Genomic DNA, 20,577 nt, shown 5'->3' on the forward strand with positions numbered 1-20,577 from the left:
CCACACTTACTGTTTCTGGTTTTTGTTTTTTTGGTTTTTTTTTTTGATGATAGCCATCCTAATGGGCGTGAAGTGGTATCTTATTGTAGTTTTCATTTGCATTTCCGTAATGATCAGTGATGCTGAAACACTCTTGTGATGGTCAAGTGTGGGATTTCTCATCTCCCACATCATCTGATACAACAGCCATAATTCTGTCCCCATTGTACAGATGGAGAGACTGAGAGGGCTGGGTCTTGCCCAAGGTCACACTCAGGTCAGGGGCAGAGCTTGACTTGAAGCCAGGAAGCTGGGTCATGTATGGGCATCAGACTGCCTGGGGTTGAATCCTAGTGCTGCCATTTGCTGGCTGTGACTTCTGGCAAGTCATTTTTTTTTTGCTTGGAGACTTCATTGTCCCCATCTGTGAAATGGGGACTCATGGAGCTGCTGTGAGGGTGCCTGGGTACCCAGCACATGATTGATAATTGCTAACTGAGCTTCAGACATCAAACCCTAGCCCACCCTCACTTTTCGGGGCCAGAGGACACTCAGACTTGGGCCGGGGGCGTGAAGAATAAACTTTAATCTCTCTCGGAGTGGGGCCTCTAGTTAGGCTGCTCTCTGGGTGGGGTCACAGAGCCGTGCACACGCACTCGGTATAGGCAGGTGAAGCGTGGGTTCCCCCAGTTGCTTGATATCTTCATCTTGACTGCTCCAAAAGTCCTGGGAGGGTGGTTCTAGAAAAGAGTCACAGACGGGGGGCAGCTTGCCATAGGCCCCCACCCGGCCTGTCCAGAGGAGTGTTTGGGAGAGAAAGGGAACCCTCCATTTCCTCAGGTGGGGAAACTGAGGCTCAGAGAGCAGAATGTCCCAAAGCCACACAGTAAGTTGCTACTCAGGGGCTGGGATGGAAGGGGATGAGGCCAGAGGACAGATAGACTGTGATGAGGAATGCGTCCCAGCACAGTACGTACGTGCTCCGGGACCCTGGGCAAACCACGGCCTCTCTGGGCTTCAGTTCCCCGTCTGTAAGAGGGAGCGGTAATATCTGCTTCTCAGGGTTGCCGTAAGCATGAAATGAGATCTTGGGGCCAGATGGCTTACTGGCACCTGGCACACAGTAGGTGCTCTGTAAGTGCTTTGCCCTCCCCTTTTTGCACCCTCCCCAGAGGGGATGGAGCCCAGTGCAAAAGGGGGCCTTGGCCTGTGAGATCTCACTGGATGGTCTCAACCTACCAGGGAATTACACCAGGGGAAACTGAGGCCCAGAGAGAAAGGGAATGGCCTGAGATCACAGAGAACGTTTGGTTGGGTCAGGATTTAGGTCAGGGTTAGCCTGATTCCCAAGCCTAGACATCCCACTGAGCCTCAGGGCCATTCCAGCAGCCACCCTCTGGTCCTGCTTCTGTCCCCAACTCCCTCCCCTCCAGGCCTCAGCTTCCCCACCTGTGGTTGGACCAGGTGCTGATCATGTGGCCCCCAGTATGGAGACTCTAAGTTTGAGGCCAGCAACCCTGGCCTGATGGGCCCCACCTGCTCAACACCTGCTGTCCCTGGGAGGAACCACAGCGGGAGGGATCCTGGGCAGGTCAGGGAAATGGAAGCGAATAGGTCTCCTCAGGGTCCTACCCTAGGCCCTGGGCAGTAGCTCTATCACTCTGGGCCTCAGTTTCCTCATCTGTCAGTGGGTTAGTGACAACTGTGCACCTCCTCGGGCTGCTGGGAGATGAAGTGGGGGCCCCTGGGTAAAGCCCTGCACGCAGTGTGTGTTCATCAGGTGCTCAACGTGGGCAGCTTTTCCTAGGTACCTGGAGCTGGAACATCTGAATGATGTTTTCTGGCTGAAACTGGAACGCTCCCAGGAACACCTCCTTCTTTGGGGAAACTTCCATGCCCTGGAGAATCAGAGCCACAAAGAAAGTGTCAGGCACAGGTAGGACATCTAGAGGGTGCTGCCTTCTCCCAGCCGAGACTTGCACACCTCCCAGGATGGGGAGTTCCCTACCTCTTTGGGCACCGTTCCATTGCAGCACAGAGTAATGAATAGGAAAGAGCATTGGACTGAGAGTCAGAAGGTTAGGGGTCCACTTCTAACTCTGCCATAGACTTGTAGGGTTTGATGTTTCCCTGCCCTTTCTCTGAATCTCCAGTTTTCTTATCCGTAAAATGGGGGCTTAATGGTCTCTGAAGACTAAATTGGCTCTGAAAAGCTTGGGTTGAAATACAGTACTGTTTACCCCCTTTCCTTGAAGGCTGTGATCTGACCCCAACCCTGGCCATTCCCAGCCTTAAGGTCCAGCCCCTGCAGGCTTCGGGAATTGTGCAGACAGTTTATCACAGTGCCTGGAATACTGCCATTATGAGCTGTCCCCTCCCTCAGTTAAGCATCGCTCCCAGCCAGGGCATGCTCACGTAGATGACGAAGTCCTTGGGGGCAGTGTCCAGGCTGCCTGACAGTGAGATGGTCTTGGGGATGTGCTGCAGTGTCAGGTTGGACAGGTAGACCTTCTGGGCCAGTTGGATGGTCACCTGGCCTCTGTCACCCGAGAAGGCCCAGCAGTTGCCAGGTGTCATGTTGGGCTAGAAGTGGCAGATGCAATGAGGGCTTTGCTGGGTGGGTGGGTGGGTGGGGGAGAGCAGATTCCTCATCCCACCCTGGGTTCCTAGACCTCATCGGCCCTCCTGGATGAGCCAGATCCTTCCTGTCTACAAAGCTTGGCTCGAGTACCACCACCACCAGGAAGATTCCCTGACTATAGGTAGCAAGGATAAGCCTTCCCCTCAGCCCAGTGCAGCGAGGGCAGGGGCCTTCTCAGGGCCCTGAGGGTTCCCTGCCCTCAAGACTTGAGGGCTGGGGGAGGGGCCCTTTCCAGTGCCAAAGCAGGCTGTCCTTGCCCCTGTGCCTGCACCCCCAGGGGTCCCTGCTGTCTGCACTCGCCTCTTGCCCTTGCTCCCTGACTTTTCCCCAGAGCCCCCCCTCGCCCCATCAGTTGCCCCCTTTCTCTGCCTCTGCACCCCGCTCTCTTGTTCCTACCCCTGCCCCAGGCCCCCACCCCCTGCACTCTCGCTCCAACCTCTGCCTTCAGTTCCTGCCCCCAGGCCCCTGACCACACTCCTGCCACTCTCCCCAAGTCCTGCCATTCCTCCTGCCTCAAGGATCACGTCCGGGGGCTGTGCATAGTTCCACAGCCGGATCCAGTTCCAGTAAGAGCGAGCCTTGTCGTGGTTGTATGTGGCTGACGTTTGCTCATAGTCGATGGAGGCCCCTGTATGGGAGGTGATGGTGCAGGGTTGGGGGGAGAGGTGTCTCAGCTGAGCAGCCCTGGCTCTGCCTGGTGGAGGGGAGACTCACTATGTGCCGGGGGAGCACTTTGGAAGAGTCATTGGTGCTCTCTGGACTTTAGTGTTCTCCTCTGGGAAATGGGAGTAATAATAGTAACAATAATAGTAGTAATGATAGCATCCATTTCATAGGGTTGTTGTGAGGTTACAAGGAGTTAATACACCAAACTGTTTTTCCAGCAGCGCCTGGTGCGAAGTAAGGTGCTTGCTCACTTACGTCAGCCTAGTTACTATAACCCGGTTTTTATTACTATGGCCATGATTATACCCATTTCACAGAGGAAGAAACTCCGGGCCCGAGAAGTTAGACTGATACTTTCTGACCCTACATCTCCTTGGGCCTGCGGGTGCCTGCGTGAGCTGGTACTGTCTGCACAGGGCAGCCCACCCTGCCGGCCCACCTCCCTGCTTTCCACACAGCCCCTCACAGGGGCATCTTTCACGTCGGTTCCCTTAGTCTGGAACGCTTTTCCCTACTCACCAGGTCTCAACCCAGCGTCCTCCTTCCCACCCCTCTACTGCAGCCACTGGCTTTATTTTTCCAAGGCACGATTCCCAACTGTGATTGGTCCGTGGTCAGTCTCCCCAGCCGGGCAGGGACAGTTCTGCTGACCCCTGGATTTGGAGGATGATGGGTGGGGGAGGGCTGGGGAAGGGCCTCCCCTCCCCACCTCAGCTGCCATGGGAGAAAACGGAAAACCGTAACAAGAAGACCAGCTGGGAGGCAGAGGTTAGCTCTGAGGACAAACTTCCCAGCAGCAGGGTGTGCCCCAGACCAGAACTGAAATCACCCTCTGAAGGGTTTCTAAGGAAACTGGAGGTGGGCCGATTGGTGGGGCAAGGGGGAGGGGGAGGGGGGCAGGGGGAGGCACTCACCTATCGACTTCAGGGCAAAGTCCGGCTTTTCAATGTAATCTCCTTGGATCATCTTCATTATTTTCTGGGCCATTTTTTGCTGAGAAGGCAGAAAACCCAAGCTGTGCACTGGTGCGTTCTTACGGATCATGGTCCACAGGTGTGTTCACACCAGGTGATGTGTGCCTTCAGGACTCCCTCTTGTCCCTACCTGCTTGCCCCTGCGTGGTCCACACACAGGGCTGCCCAGTGCTATGCTGTGAGGAAGCCCAGGGCCAGCCCTATCCCACCCATGGGGTTACTTAGTATTTTCACACCCACGGTGATGGGATGTCACACACGCAGGACCAGGAGTCTCAGTGAAGTTAAGGGCAGGGGAGCTGGAGTCAGACCTTTCCTGCTAAGAGCCCTTGGGCTATTTACCGCCCCCTGAGTCTCGATTTTCTTGTCTGTAAGATGGGCTGATAATCGCGTCCACCTCCTACTTTTGCAAGGATTAGAGCTGAGACTCAAAGCCGCTACTATATGCCAGGACTGTCTTCGGCTTCACGTGTGGTCACTCTTATGCCCCCACAGCAACCCTAGGAGGTATGTACTATTATCATCCCCATTTTAAGGAGGAGAACCCTGAGGCACAAAAGGGTAACTTGTCCAGGGTCACACAGCTGTTAAGAGGCAGACCCGGGACCTTGGGTTCTGGAGTTCAGGCTCTCAACCACTATGCTCTGTTGCCAGAGAAAGACCGCAAAGCATTTAGCATAGTCGGTGCTCAGTAATCACTGGCTATTATTCTGTTAGACTCTTCACAGCTGTGACAGATTGTATTTTCTAAAAATGGCTGCAAAAATGTCTCCCGTTCCCCGCTCCTCCTTCAGTGTGGCTTTGACACCCTTCTCATGGAGACGTGGGACTTCAGTTCCCTCCCCATCGGTCTGGATGGGCCTGTGACTATGGCAGGAGTGATGCTGTACGACTTGTGGGCTCAGTCCTAAAAGGTGAACCGCCTGCTTCTCTGGGGACGCTCACTCTTGAAAGCCAGTTGCCGTGTTGTGAGGAAGCCCGTGCCATACGAAGGGACCACTATGGGTGCTTTAGTCAACAGCCCTGAGTTCCCAGCTGACAGCCAGCATCAACCTCCAGACAAGTGAATAAAGATTCCTCCAGATGATTCCAGACCCAGCTATTGGGTCACCCCTAGCCTTCAGGTCTTCCCAGCTGAGGCCCCAGACATCATGAAGCAGTGACAAACCATCCCTGCTGGGTCCTGTCTGAATTCCTGACCCACAGAATCTCTGAACATAATAAAATGGTAGTTTTGCATGACTATGTTTTAGGTTGGATTGTCATGCAGCAGTGGTAACTAAGATGATAGCTAGAGTGTTATAGGACAGTGATTATTACTCTATTTCGTTGATGTGGAAACTGAGGCACAGAGAAGTAAGAGCTGAACTCCAAAAGGTAAGAAGAGATTTTGCTCATAAAAAGATAAAAAAAGAAAAGATATTGCATCTATAAAATAAGAATAGGAAAATAAGAATATGAAAAGGAGCACCGAGAGAACAAAGAGGAAACCGTTACGAATTCAGAATACATTAGCAGAAATGAAAAATTCAGTAGAAGGTTTGGTAGATAAAGTGACGATGTTTTCTCAACTGTAGAGCAAAAAGATAAAGAGAGGAAAATGGGGTGAAAGGAAAAAAATCCCAGAGTATTAGTTTAGGAGTTTGACATCCACATAATGAGTAGTTTCTGAGAATAGAGCAACCAGGGCCAGGGGGAAATCATCAATTTAATCACATGATTAAAGAACATTTCTTTTTTTTTTAATTGAAGTATAGTTGATTTACATTGTTATGTTAGATTCTGGTGTACGGCAAAGTGATTCAGTTATACACATCTATATATTTTTCAAATTCTTTTCTATTATAGGAAAAGATGTTGAATATAGTTCCCTGTGCTGTACAGTAGGATCTTGTTGTTTATCTATTTCACATATAGTAGTGTGTATATGTTAATCCCAAACTCGCCCTCTAACTTATCCCTCCCCCCTTTCCCCTTTGGAAACCGTAAGTTTGTTTTCTATGTCTGTGAGTCTGTTTCTGTTTTGCAAATAAGTCCATTTTTATCATATTTTAAATTCCACATGTAAGTGATATCATATGATATTTGTCTTTCTTAAAGAACATTTCTTAGGACTAAAGAACACATGTTTCCAAATTAAAAGGGTTCCAAGTGTGGCCAGCCCATAGGCATATTATTGTGACATTTCAGCTATAAGGTAAGATGTAGGGCTTCTAGGTAAGATGTAGTAAGTTACAGAGAACCAATGATCCCACTAAAAACAACTAGAAAACGCCAGATAGTTTACTAAATCATATTTTAAAACCATCACTGAGCTATGAAAGAAACAGGAACAGAGGGACTAAAATTCTAGAGAGGGGACAACCACTCTAAAATGTGCTGACATTCTTAAAAAAATCCCTGGGGCATTTGATGATTCTGGGCATGGGTTGAGGATCTGAGTTTGGGTCAGACAAGGGGCTGCTACTGGTAAAAGAGAAAGTAGCAAAGTTTTTAACAGTTACATACAGAGGTTGAGACAAAATTGGAGATTTGAGGAGCCTTGACCATGACCACTTTCCTCCATTAGATGCTAACTGAACCCCAAGACTATGTAAGAAGCTAAAGGGCTACTTTGAAAGCTTCTGAAAGGCAGAATAAAACTTCCTGGTCTCACAAGCCTTAGTAAACAAAGTCCCTCTGAGGAAGTGGACCCCAAAACAAAACAAGCAAGAGGTTAAAGCCTTAGAACAGTGATTCTCCTTATTGTGTGCCAGAATCACTGAAGGACTTGTTGAAACATAGATAGTTGGTTCCCATCATCAAAGTATATGATTTGGTAGGTCTGGGTGGGGCCCATTAATTTGAAAATGTTAACATTTTTCCAGTTAATGCGGATGCTGCTGGAATAGGGGCCTCACTGTAAGAACTCATGCCCTAGAAGAAATGCTAAATCAATACTGAGTAGCTACAGCTGTGCTTACCTGAGGGCACTAAACCAATTATGGGTACAATTAGAGGCTGAGAATCCAAGCTTGACCCTGGCAGGTAAGGCTTCCAGTGGGGTCAGAGATTTTGTATCCAAAATTGGAAACTCAAAGCCCAGAAATAAATCCATCCACCTATGGTCAATTAATCTTTGACAAAGAAGGTGAGAATATATTGATACAATGGAGAAAAGACAGTCTCTTCAGCAAGTGGTGTTGGGAAAGCTGGACAGCTACATGAAATTAATGAAGTCAGAACACAGCCTCTCACCATACACAAAAATAAACTCAAAATGGCTAAAAGACTTAAATATAAGATATGATACCGTAAAACTCTTAGAAGAGAACATAGGCAAAACATTCTCTGACATAAATTGTACCAATTGTTTTTCTTAGATCAGTCTCCCAAGGCAAAAAAATAAAGCAAAAATAAACAAATGGAACCTAATCAAACTTATGAGCTTCTGTACAGCAAAGGAAAACATACACAAAATGAAAAGACAACCTACAGACTGGGAGAAAATATCTGCAAATGATGCGACCAACAAGGGCTCAATTTCCAAAATATACAAACAGCTCATACAACTCAATAATAAAAAACCAAACAGCCCAATCAAAAATGGGCAGAAGACCTAAATAGACATTTCGCCAAAGAAGACATACAGATGGCCAACAGGCACATGAAAAGATGCTCAACATTGCTAATTATTAGAGAAATGCAAATCAAAACAACGAGGGACTGCCTCATACCAGTCAGAATGACCATCATTAAAAATTCTACAAATAACCAATGCTGGAGAGGGTATAGAGAAAAAGGAACCCTCTTACACTGTTGGTGGGAATGTAAATTGGTGCAGCCACTATGGAAAACAGTATGGAGGTTCCTCAAAAAGCTAAAAATAGAGTTGCCATATGATCCTACAATCCCACTCCTAGACATGTATCCAAACAAAAGTATAATTCGAAAAGATACATGCACCCAATATTCATTGAAGCACCATTCACAATAGCCAAGACATGGAAACAACCTAAATGGCCATCAACAGATGAATAAAGAAGGTGTGGTACATATACATATATAAAGTGGAAGACAACTCAGCCATAAAAAAGAATGAAATAATGCCATTTGTGGCAACATGGATGGACCTAGAGATGATCATACTAAGTGAAGTATGTCAGAAAGAGAAGGACAAATACTATATGATATCACTTATATGTGTAATCTAAAATATGACATGAATGAACTTATTTACAAAACAGAAACAGACTCACAGACATAGAGAACAGACTTGTGGTTGCCATGGGGGAGGGGAGGTGGGGGAGGGATGGACAGGGAGTTTGGGACTAGCAGATGCAAACCATTATATATAGAATGGATAAACAACAAGGTCCTACTGTATAGCACGGGGAGCTATAATCGATATCCTGTGGTAAACCATAATGGAAAATTATGAGAAAGAATATATATGTATGTATGACTGAATCACTTTGCTGTATAGCAGAAATTAACACAACATTGAAAATCAACTATATTTTAATAAAATAAATTAAAAAAAATTGGAAACTCAAGAGGCCTCAAACACATGGCAGTCTTTCCCATCAAGACATTTACCAGGACTTCCCTGGTGGTGCAGTGGTTAAGAATCTGTTTGCCAATGCAGGGGACATGGGTTCGATCCTTGGTCCGGAAGATCCCACGTGCCATGGAGCAACTAAGCCCGTGCGCCACAACTACTGGGCCTGCACTCTAGAGCCCACGAGCCACAACGACTGAGCCCGCCCGCCACAACTACTGAAGCCCGCAAGCCTAGAGCTCAAGCTTCACAACAAGAGAAGCCACCACAATGAGAAGCTCGCACACCGCAACGAAGACCCAGCACAGCCAAAAAAAAAAAAAAAAAAAAAATTACCAATTTTTGAAACTGCACGGGCAGGAGGCTAGAGGGTTAAACTGAAAACCTCTGACTAAATCCTATAAAAATTGCAGTCCAGGTCTGAACCAGTTCAATGCATGTTTACATAGAAGTGATCAGTATACTTCATCTTCCTTACAAAGAAAAGGGGGAACTCTCCCTGTTTGAAATTATAATTATCTGGAGCATCTAGTTCTTTTGTAAACAATGTCCAGAAAACACTAAAAAATTACCAGACATGAAAAGGCAAGACGATAAGATTGATACTCCAAAGAAAAAACGGAAAATAGGATACCATAGATGATCCAGATATTAGATTTAGCAGACAAGGATTTAAAAATAATTGTGACCAGTATGTTAAAATAAAGGAAAAGACGGACAGCATAGATGAAATGATGGAGAATTTCACCATAGAATTAAAATCTATGAAAAAGAATCAAATATATATTCTAGAACTAAACAATACAATATATGAAATTAAGAACTTAATGGAAAGTTTTGAGTAGATTGGACAGAACAGACTACAGGATTATTAGTTAACCTGAAGAAATATGAAGAGGAAGTATCAAAACTTAAGCACATAGAGAAAAAGAATGAAAAAACAAGCAAACCAGGTAATAATACAGGAATTATGTGGAAAGCACTCTAAAGTTTAGCATAGATGTAATTGGAGTCCCAGGAGAGGAGATAGATAATGGGGTAGAAACAATATTTTAAGAAATAATAGCTAAGAATTTTCCTAAACTATTGAAAAAAAATCAACCCAGAGAGTCAATAATTTCAGCAACCCCCCCAAGCAGATTAAATATAGAACACTGGAGGTAAAAAGAATATCCTACAAACTCTCAGGAATGAAAACGGATCACACTCAAAGGATGAATAATAAGAGTGACATTAAACTTCTCTAAAGCAACAGTATAAAATAGAACACAATAGTGGACGTCTTTCAGAATCCTCAGGGGAAAATTTCCTATCTAGGATTTTATTCCCAGCCAAACTATCAATCAAGTGCAAGAGTAGAGTAAAGATGTTTTCAAACACGCAAGTTCTTAAAAAAATAATACACCTCTTATTTTGCTCTTTCCCAGGAAATTATTGTGGGATATGCTCCACCAAAACTTGGGATATGAGGAGTGGGGCATCAAACAAAGAGAGGTCAGGTGTTCGGGGCAGAATGGCCAGCATCTCACCTCATCTGACATGGCTTCCATCTTCTGGAGCTTGGCAATGAGCTGATTCAAGTTACCTCGGAGGTCCTGGATTTCCCCAGCATGATGTTGCACCTTTTCTTGGTACATCCTTATGAGGAAGGAGTGAGAATATGGACTGACCAATTTGTGATGATGCTGCTATTACCCTCAGCTTCTACCTTTGCCAGTCAGCCCACAAAGAACTAGCTTCACATTTTGCCACTCTCATGGGCCCATCCCTGAACCTACCCAGAAAGTTCTTACCTCTAAAATATTACTCATGCTCTTTCTTCTGCTTGGACTATCCAACTATCCTTAAACCCATCTCATTCCTTCTAAATATTTGAGTATTTTGTCTGCATTTAAGGATGCTGCCACCAGGTGGTATCTTTTTGGTTAAAATTTCTTATTTGCTGAGCACTAACTATGGGCCAGGAATTATTCAAGACAGTTTACATCTTCTTTAATACCCATAATTACCTAGAACAAGGTGGATGTTATACCTCACTCATAAATGGGGAATCAAAGGCCCAGAGATGTGACGTGACTTGCATAAGTTTAGCCAGGTAGGAAGTATGGAAGCTGGGATTTAAACCCAGGTTTTCTGGCAGAGCCCACATTCTTAGCCAATACGTCTCAGGTCCTGGCTATAGCTCTGGTTTTTAGGTGATAATAGGACTATTTAGCAGACTCTTCTTACCTCAATCTCTGCAGTGGACCATTTATGCTCTCATCCTGGTGGGGTGTTGAGGAAAGCAAGGGATCTTCTTCAGATGACCTAATCTGGGCCCAATAGAGTTTCATCCATCCATCCTCCCACAACCATAAATCCATCCACTCATCCACTTTCCTATTTATTCTTCCACCCACCGACCCACCCATCCACCTGCCATACATTCAAAATCCAATTTACCCTTCTTTTCATTCATCCATCCACATACACTTCCATCCACCCTTTCCCATCCATCTGCTCCTCCATTTATCCAATCTTTCTTATCCATCTACCCTCCTATCCATCTGCCTTACCTTATCCATTGACCGTCTCATCAATCCATGCACGCATGCATCCCTCTACCCTCCCATCTATCTACCATCCCACTCAACTATCTATTCATCCATCTATCCATTTACTCAGGCTCTCCCATCTGCCCTCCCATCCATCCACTCTCTCATCTGTACACTCTTCCATTCATCCATCCATTTTTCCCCCCATCCCTACATCCATTACTTCCATCCCCCATCCATTCACATTCCCATCTGGCCATCAAGACATCCAGCGTTGATCGTGTCCACCCTGTGCCTGGCATTGAGGCGGACATTGCTGGAATGAATCAGACCTGGCTCTGCCTTCAAGGACTCCTAATACAGTTGGGGAAATAGTTATTACCAAAAAATTGCATTTATGTTTACAGAAAATTGTGGGAGAGGGGAATGTGACTACCTCTGCTTAGGTGTTCCTGGAGGAGGTGACATTTTAGCTGGATCTTGAAGCATATATATGATGAAGTTCATGAGGGGAGAAGAGCAGAGGGAAGGACAGGCCCATCAGATCCCCTTTCTCTCTAGGGCTCTTTTCTGTCCTTAGACAGGGAGCTCTGGCCATTGGTTTCCTCCTCCTTCTTCTCCAGGAACCACAAAGCAAATGGTCTCATCTCAGTTAAGCAGAAGAACAAACTGCCTTGAATAGAGAGAAATGTGTTCCCTGGCCTCACCATCCCACTCTAGGTGGGGGCCTTGACAAAGAAGAGATGGGTCACTTCTGGGAATGAGTGACAGGAGAGGCGTCCTGGAGGAGGAACTATGCCTCTGGTCCTCAAAAGTCACATTTTGGCAGGAGAAATGGGTTCCGGGTGGGTGGCATGGCAAAGGCAGAGATTTGGAGCTGGAATGAGTCAGGAACTGAGTTGGGTCCAGTTGTGACCCCAAGAGTGAAAGGAGCTTATGAAGGCGACATTGACTGGCTGGGGTGAGGCCAGTCAGTGGTGGGGCCTGAAGAGAGCACACACTCACCTGCCAGACATCCATTTTGGACAGCAAGTGCATAGAAAACATCCAGAATCCTGTGGGGATGGGGGAATGAGAATGAGCCATTTAAGGTGAAAGGTTAAGAGCTCTGGAGTGAAGCCATCTGGATTCAAATCCCAGCCTTGCCACTTACTAGCATTTGGGAGAAGTTACTTAATCTCTCTACACTTCCGTTTCCTCCTCTGTAAAATGGGAATAGCAGTCGTATGCACTTCATGATTGAATGATATCATATATGCAAAGTGTCTCCCATAAACCAAATAATCTGTCTCCTCTCTCTCTCCTGTCTCAATCTTACTGGGGATAATTGACAGAAGAAAAGGGGGTGTGGTCTCCCCTGCATTTTATGATATCTGTGCTGCCTGAAATCTCATTATTCAAGCCATTATTAAAAGCTTGTAAAACCCATTGGTTGTTCATGATGAAACACTCAACAAACCAGGAATAGAATGGAGCTTTCTCAGTCTGAAAAAGGCCATTTATGAAAACCCACAGTTAACATCATACTTAATGGTGAAAGACCGGAGGTCTGCTCTTGCCAGTTTTCTTTTTCTTCCTTCCTTCCTTCCTTCCTTCCTTCCTTTCTTCCTTCCTTCCTTCCTTCCTTCCTTCCTTTCTTTCTTTCTTTCTTTCTTTCTTTCTTTCTTTCTTTCTTTCTTTTTCTCGCTTTCTTTTTCTTTCTTTCCTTCTTTCGTTCATCTTCCTTCTCTCCTTCCTTCCTCCTTCCTTCCTCCTTCCTTCCTCCTTCCTTCCTTTCTTTTTCTCTTTCCTTCCTTCTTTCTTTCTTTCATCTTCCTTCCTTCTTTCCTTCCTTCCTCCTTCCTTCCTCCTTCCTTCCTTCCTTTCTTTCTGTCCTTCTTTCCTTTCTTTCTTTCATCTTCCTCCCTCCCTCCCTCCCTCCCTCCCTCCCTTCCTTCCTTCCTTCCTTCCTTCCTTCCTTCCTCCCTTTCTTTTGACAGCACCGTGCAGCTTGTGGGATCTTAGTTCCCAGACTAGGGATTGAACCCGGACCCTGGCAGTGAAACCAATGAGTCCTAACCACTAGACCACCAGGGAATTCCCTGCTCTTGCCATTTCTATTTAACATTATCCTGGAGATTATAGCCAGGTCAATTAGCCAAGAAAAAGAAATAAAAGGCAGATGACATGATGTTGCATATAGAGATCCTAAAGTATACAAGACTGGTGTCTTGCCCAGTGTCAGCAGTAACGCATGAATTTGGCAAGGTTGCAGGATACAAGATCAGTACACAAAAATCAATTGTACAGTTGATCCTTGACAACAAGGAGTTGAACTGTGGAGTTCACTTACATACAGATTTTTTTCAATAAATATACCTTCAGCTCTCCATGTTGGGGGGTTTCACATCTGCAGATTCAACCAACTGCTGATCGAAATTTCCATCTGCAGTTGGTCAAATCTGGGGATGCAAAACCTGCAAGTAAGGAGGGCTGACTGTATTCATTGTACCACATGAATTTATATAAGGGATTTGAACATCTGCAGACTTTGGTATATACAGGGGTTCCTGGAACCAGTCCCCCTGAGGATACTGTATTTCTAAACACTAGCAATGAACAATCTGAAAATGACATTAAGAAAACAATTCCATCTATAACAGAATGTCAAAGAATAAAATACTTAGGAATAAATTTAACAAAAGAAGTACAAAATTTTCACTCTGAAAACTACAAAACATCATTGAAAGAATTAAAGGAGGCATAGAGTTATTCATCAATAATGGAAAGACAGCCCAATGTTCATAGATTGGAAGACTTAACATTGTTCAGGTGACACTACTCCCCAGATTCATGTGTGGATCAATGCAATCCCTATGAAAACCCCAATGGCCTCTTTTGTAGAAATGGAAAAGTTGATCCCAAAATTCATATTGTAATGTAAGGGACCCACAATAGCCAAAACGATTTCTAGATTTCAAAACTTACTGTGAAGCAACCAATCCAGGGTAGTACTAGCAAACAGATAGACATATAGGTCAATAGCATAGACTGAGAGTACAGAAATAAACCCTCATATTTATGGTCAATTGATTTTCAGTAAGAGTACCAGACAATTTAATGGAGAAAAGAAGTCTTTTCAATAAATGGTGCTGGTACAATTGTATATCTACTTCAAAAGAATAAGGTTGGACCCTTACCTCACACCATATACAAAAATTAACTAAAAAATGAACCATGGACCTAAATGTAAGGGCTAAAACAATAAAAATTTTAGAAGAAAACATGGGAGTAAATCCTCATCACTTTGGGCTAGACAATGGTTTCTTAGATATGACACCAAAAGCACATATCACAAAAGAAAACACAGATAAATTGGACTTAATTAAAATTTACAATTGGCCTTAATCAAAGGACTTTATCAAGAAAGACAACCCACAGAATAAGAGAAAATATTTGCAAATCATATATCTGATAAGGGACTTGAATCCTGACTAATAAGGAATTTTTAGAACTCAAGAATAAAAAGTCAAACAATCCAATTTAAAAATGGGCAAAGATCTGAATAGACCTTTCTCCAAAGATATACAAATGGCCAATAAGCACAAGGAAAGATGCTTAACATCATTAGTCATTAGGGACATGAAGTAAGAACCATAATGAGATATCACTTCTCATGACCTAGGATGGCTGATAAAAGACAGACAATAATGATTGGAAGGGAGATCAGCTCAGTGCTTAGCGTCCACTTAGAGGAGTGGGATGGGGAAGGTGGGAGGGAGACGCAAGAGGGAGGAGATATGGGGATGTATGTATATGTATTGCTGATTCACTTTGTTATACAGCAGAAACTAACACACCATTGTAAAGCAATTATACTCCAATAAAGATGTAAAAAAAAATAATGATTGGAACCCTCACACATTGCTGGTGGGAATGTAAATGGTGCAGCCATTTGGAAGAGAAGTTTGGCAATTCCTCAGATAGTTAGAGTAATCCAGCAATTCTACACCTAGGTAGAATAAAATTCCCAATAAAATTGCGAACACGTGTCCATGCAAAAATATTACAGGAATGTTCATAGCAACTTTATTAATAACAGCCAAAAAGTAGAAACAACCCTAATGTCTATCAGTTGATGGATGGATAAACAAAATGTGGCTTACCCATACAATGGACTTTCAGCCATAAAAAGGAATGAAATGCTTACGTATGCTACAAAATGGATGAACTTTGAAAACACTGTAAGTGAAAGGAACCAAAAGACAACATATTGTATGATTCTATTTATATGAAATGTCCAGAATAGGCAAGTCCATAGAGTCAGAAAATAGATTAGTGGTTGCCTAGGTCGAAGGGGAGGGGGCATGGGGAATGGCTGCCAGGGACTGGGAAGTTTCTTTCGGGGGCAGTGAAAATACTGGAATTTGTTAGTAGTGATGGGTGCATTACTTTGTGAATATACTAAAAACTGCTGTATTATACACTTAAAAATGGGGTTATTTATGATATCCTTAATAACCTTAATAAAGCTATTTAAAAGAATCTTATCTGTTGGGTTATGTTGCCTAGGAATTTCTAATTTCCTAGGAAATTCTCCCCCCGCTCCAAACCCCGTGGTGCCCTTAAGTGGAAGGAGGAGATTCCTTTGCTTGAAAAAGCAAAGCTGTGATGCGGTGGTGGTGGTGGTGTCTGGTAGGAAGCCATAGAGACCCAGAGAGAGAGAGAGAGAGAAATGAATATCATACATGGTCTGGGGAGAGCTTTACAGTTTTCAAAGTTTTTCTTAGCTTTCAAAAGATTTTCTTGGTCATTGTTTCATTTAATCTTCCGAGCAACACTGATTAGACAGATGAGGAAACTGAGGCTCCAAGAGGGGCAGTGTCTGACCCAGTGTCACATAGTCAGTGCCAGAGCCCTCACTCTTTCCCTTCCCAGGATGGGCAAGAGCCCAGGGATACCTCCACCTGGGATGGGGCAGGGCTCTGGATACACACCAAAAGCGCAGAGGATCAGAACACCTGTCTTTCCCATGAGCTTGCAGAGGGACAGATTGCATCTGGAAGACAGAGAAGCAGTGGTCAAGGCGAGGTAGGGCTTTGCACAGCCTAGTAAGTCTTAGCCTGGCTCTTGCCCCGTTCCCACCCCAAGAGACAGGCTCCTTTCTGGGCAATGACACTCTCTCCCTAATGCTGGCCATATTCTGTGGCTCCACAGCATCTCAGAGGAAAGAAAGCTCTTACCTCAGTATCTGGGGCCATCAGAGATCAGCTCACAGTGGTCACCCATGTCCTTCTCACTCCCTCCATCTATATACTGTTTGTCCCCTCCCTTCTTCTCTCCCGGGAAGTGCACCCTTCAGGGTTTTGTTCAAATGTCCCCTCTGCCTACAACCTCCAGAGTCAACACTTCCAGCTTGGCACTGTTTTTGGTGTCTGCCTGCCCCACCCAACTGAGAGCTCATGAGTGATGGAGGCCAGGTTGGGCCCAGAGTAGGCATTAAGGAAGCGTTTAGAATATAAACTTTAAATGAACGAATGAAGTGGAAAACTCTTGCAGGAATTTAGAGGCATTTGCATGGGCAGGGAACAGAAAGGGAAAGAATGGGACAGGCATTGCAGGCGGGAAGAACGGCCTGTACAAAGGTATGGAGGTGGGAAGAGGAATAGTGGGTCCAGGGAGTGAGAATCCTAGCTGGCCCATTGTTGGCCCAATGGATCCACAGCAGAAAACAGAATAAGAGGAGCTTGGAAAGAAAGGGAGGGACGAGATTTCAGAGGGCTACAGGCTGATGTGCTGGAGCGATGGGGAGCCACACTGGGGTCTGGGGTGAGGCGATGTGATAAAAACCAGGTTTGAGATAGCTTATCTGAGGGGAGGTCCAAACCAGTGACGGGGCTGCCATGGTCACCAGTGCACGGTTCCAGTCCCCATAACCCTCCCCTCACCTGCCCTTGCTCACCTGCAGGTGTTGAACAGAACCTGGTGGGCCTGAGTCCTCAGGAAGCAAGCCAGGCGGCTGATCCAGGCTGTGGAGAAGACAGGGAAGCAGTGAGTAGCTGCACCCTCATTCTTATCCTGCAACACCTCACAGGGGTGAGACCCTGTTGTTGGGAGACCCTCTCAATTTGCCATTCGAGCCCAGGACAGTCCTTTGCTCTACTTATGGGTAAGCACCAGCTTGGAGTGAGTACTGGAACTATAGTAAACCCGCTAGCAACCGGTGGTTAATAAACACTTAAAAGTGACTCAGGCACATGAAAAGTCTGAGATGTCCTTGCTAATGTCCATTCCCAGACACTGAGAGCTTCTCAGTAGAAGAGTCCTTGTCTGGTTCATCCCCGGGTGCCTAGCATTGCCCCGCATTGGGGAGCTAGGCAAAAAGTAGGGGTTCAGGATGGATGAATAGGTGGAAGGATGCATGGATAAATGGAAGAATGGGTAAGAGAACGGCTTGGAAGATAGATGAATAGGAAGATGAATGAGGATGGGAGAATGAGAGGGGGGTTAGAAGGATGAATGGGTTGATGACTGGATGGATATGAATATTAACAAATAAAGGTGTGGGTGAATTGATGGATGACTCAGTGAACGGACTGGAGGGGTGGATGAACTAATGGGATACATGGATATCCCAGAAGGTGGATATGTGAACAGATGGTTGGATACATGACTGAGTGGATGAATAGTGGAAGTGTGGCTGGATGAACATAGAAGACTGATCTTTAGGGTGTGGTCAGAACCATGTCCTTGAAGTGAGGGTGAGTTGCATCAAATCATTCCCATGACTTCAGAGGCCAGCCTGGTGGCAGAGTAGAAAAGGCCTGGCAGTTAGCTTCTCCTCCAGACAGCAAGTCTCTCTCTTAGTCCCTCTCTCCAACCGTCAGAGAGCCTCGCTGGAATGACACCCCTGACACCTCTGAAGGGAAGACCCCCAGAGCTCAACCTGCAGCCCGACTTGAGGCTGGGCCCTCTTCCCAGGCCCATGTTGATGGCCCAGGCAGCTCTTCTGTGTATACGTACACATACATCCCAGCATGCACTGGGTCAGGCCTGAGGCATTGATGCGGATAGGCAACAGGAAGGTGTCACCTGCAGAGAGCACAGGGCTGTCATGTCACTGCCAGCCTCTGGGTTATGGTGCCTGCAGACACCGGGGGAGCATCCCTGCCCCCTGCCCTGCCACTCCCCTTGCTGGGTGACCCTGGGTTGTCCATTTGACATCTTTGAGCCTCAGCCCCTCACTGCCCACAATGACCCTGGGATCCCCTCTCCCCTCCCTTCTCACTTGTGTTTGACAAATCCTCCTCTGTCATCCTGCGGGTGTTCCGGCCTCGTTGGGTGACCCTGGCAACAACAAGATTCACAATTGCATTTTACAACTTACAAGGAGTGTGGAGTCCCCATTTTCTAGATGGAGAAACTGAATTGTAGAAAAGTTTGCTCAAGAACACAGGACTGCGAATCAGGGAGAGACCCAGGTCTGGCTGACCCCCGATGCAGGTCTCTTTAGAGGAAAGGACTCAGTTTGCTATGGCAGTCTTCCAAAAGCCACTCCCTCCTCTTACTGGCAGAAGGCTGGTTTTGGTCCCTTGTCCCCTTCTCCCCCAAGTGATTTAGATGGTCCTGATTGGTCTCAGCCTGTTGTATTCTCAGTCCCCTTGCTGTTGGCACAAGGATGGGGAAGTCTGCAGGGGTGAGGTGTGGGGGTGGATACAGGGGTCTGGGACTTGGGGGAAAAGTTTTCTCACTGCTAAGCTGATACCTACAGGATGCAATACCCACTCTCCTTCCACCCTATATGACCATGCTTCTGTGTGACCCCTGGGACAGTGGTAGCCATCTTGTGACCATGAGCGGAGGCCAAAAGGGAGAGCAAAAAGATGGCAGGAGGGACTTCCCTGGTGGCGCAGTGGTTGAGAGTCCGTCTGCCGATGCAGGGGACACGGGTTCATGCCCCGGTCCGGGAAGATCCCACATGCCACGGAGCAACTAAGCCCGTGTGCCACAACTACTGAGCCTGCACTCTAGAGCCCATGAGCCACAATTACTGAAGCCCAGGCACCACAGCTACTGAGCCCACGGGCCACAACTACTGAAGCCTGCGCGCCTAGAGCTTGTGCTCCACAACAAGAGAAGCCACTGCAATGAGAAGCCCACGCACTACAACGAAGAGTAGCTCCCACTCGCCGCAACTAGAGAAAGCCCGCGCAAAGCAACGAAGACCCAACACAGCCATAAATAAATAAATAAACTTAAAAAAAAAAAAAAGATGGCAGGAACCTGCATCTTGGCTGGCACTGCAGAACCTCAGAATTAATGTTCTCTGGAGCCACCCATATCTTGGGACCTTTGAATATGTGAGATAAATTTTCTTTATTCCTTTAAAAATTTTTTAATTGAAATATAGTTGTACAATATAAGTTACAGGTGTACAGTACAGTGATTCACAATTTTTAAAGGTTATAGTCCATTTATAGTTATTATAAAATATTAGCTATATTCCCTGTGTTGTACATTTTTCTTTCTTTTCTTTTTTTAAAATTTTTATTGGAGTGTAGTTGCTTTACAATGTTGTGTTAGTTTCTACTATACAGAAAAGTGAATCAGCTATACGTATACATATTTTCTTTATTTCTTAATGTAATGGTCTCCAAACATCATTTTTTGTTATACTCCCAATGTTATTTATATATATATGTATAGCTATACATATATATATATATCTATATATATATATATCTACAAGTGTGCTGATATATTATTTGCCCTTTCAAATGTACAAGCTTTATTTATACCTGCCTGAGGAATATAAATTAAAAGAGGATGAGCTAAAGGAAAATACACACTGAAGTTCTAATAATTTTTCCCCTTACCCCAGTGAACTGTTTTGTACACCCTCTTGGGATATACACCTGTTCTGGGGACCCAGACGTAGGCATCATTTTGAGCTGGAATTTCCATCACCTGCAGCCAGAGGTCTCCTACAGATAAAGATGGCAGAGATGTGTGTTTTCTCATTTACTATCTGTCTCCCTCACGTGAGCTCCACAGGGGCAGGGACCACACCCATCTGGTGCAACGCCATGCTCCCAGCACTCTGCCCAGTGCCTAGCACACAGAAGGTGCTCAGTAAACGCGTGCTGAAAAGATAACCACTCCACCACTTCCTGGCTGGGAGACTTTAGGAAAGCCGCTGTCTAATCTCTCTGACCTCAGGTGCTGCATCTGTAGGCGCAGCTGGTAATGCCCGCTGGCTTCCAT

General features: G+C 45.6%; 1 protein-coding gene across 1 annotated transcript; it reads right to left on the reverse strand.

The window, feature by feature from the left end:
• Nucleotides 1-587: 587 nt before the first annotated feature.
• SUN5 (Sad1 and UNC84 domain containing 5) lies at nucleotides 588-20,401 on the reverse strand (the record flags this gene model as incomplete). The annotated part of the gene is given in 15 exon segments (XM_082670730.1): nucleotides 588-719; nucleotides 1,791-1,877; nucleotides 2,395-2,562; nucleotides 3,133-3,248; nucleotides 4,201-4,279; nucleotides 10,330-10,438; nucleotides 11,030-11,064; nucleotides 12,340-12,389; nucleotides 16,311-16,372; nucleotides 17,276-17,342; nucleotides 18,337-18,405; nucleotides 18,500-18,556; nucleotides 18,559-18,625; nucleotides 18,629-18,660; nucleotides 20,383-20,401. Coding segments are annotated over 15 exon segments (1,149 nt in total).
• Between the last annotated feature and the right edge of the window lie 176 nt (nucleotides 20,402-20,577).

The sequence above is a fragment of the Grampus griseus genome (assembly GCF_964374135.1).
Source record: "Grampus griseus genome assembly, chromosome: 14".
NCBI lineage: Eukaryota > Metazoa > Chordata > Mammalia > Artiodactyla > Delphinidae > Grampus > Grampus griseus.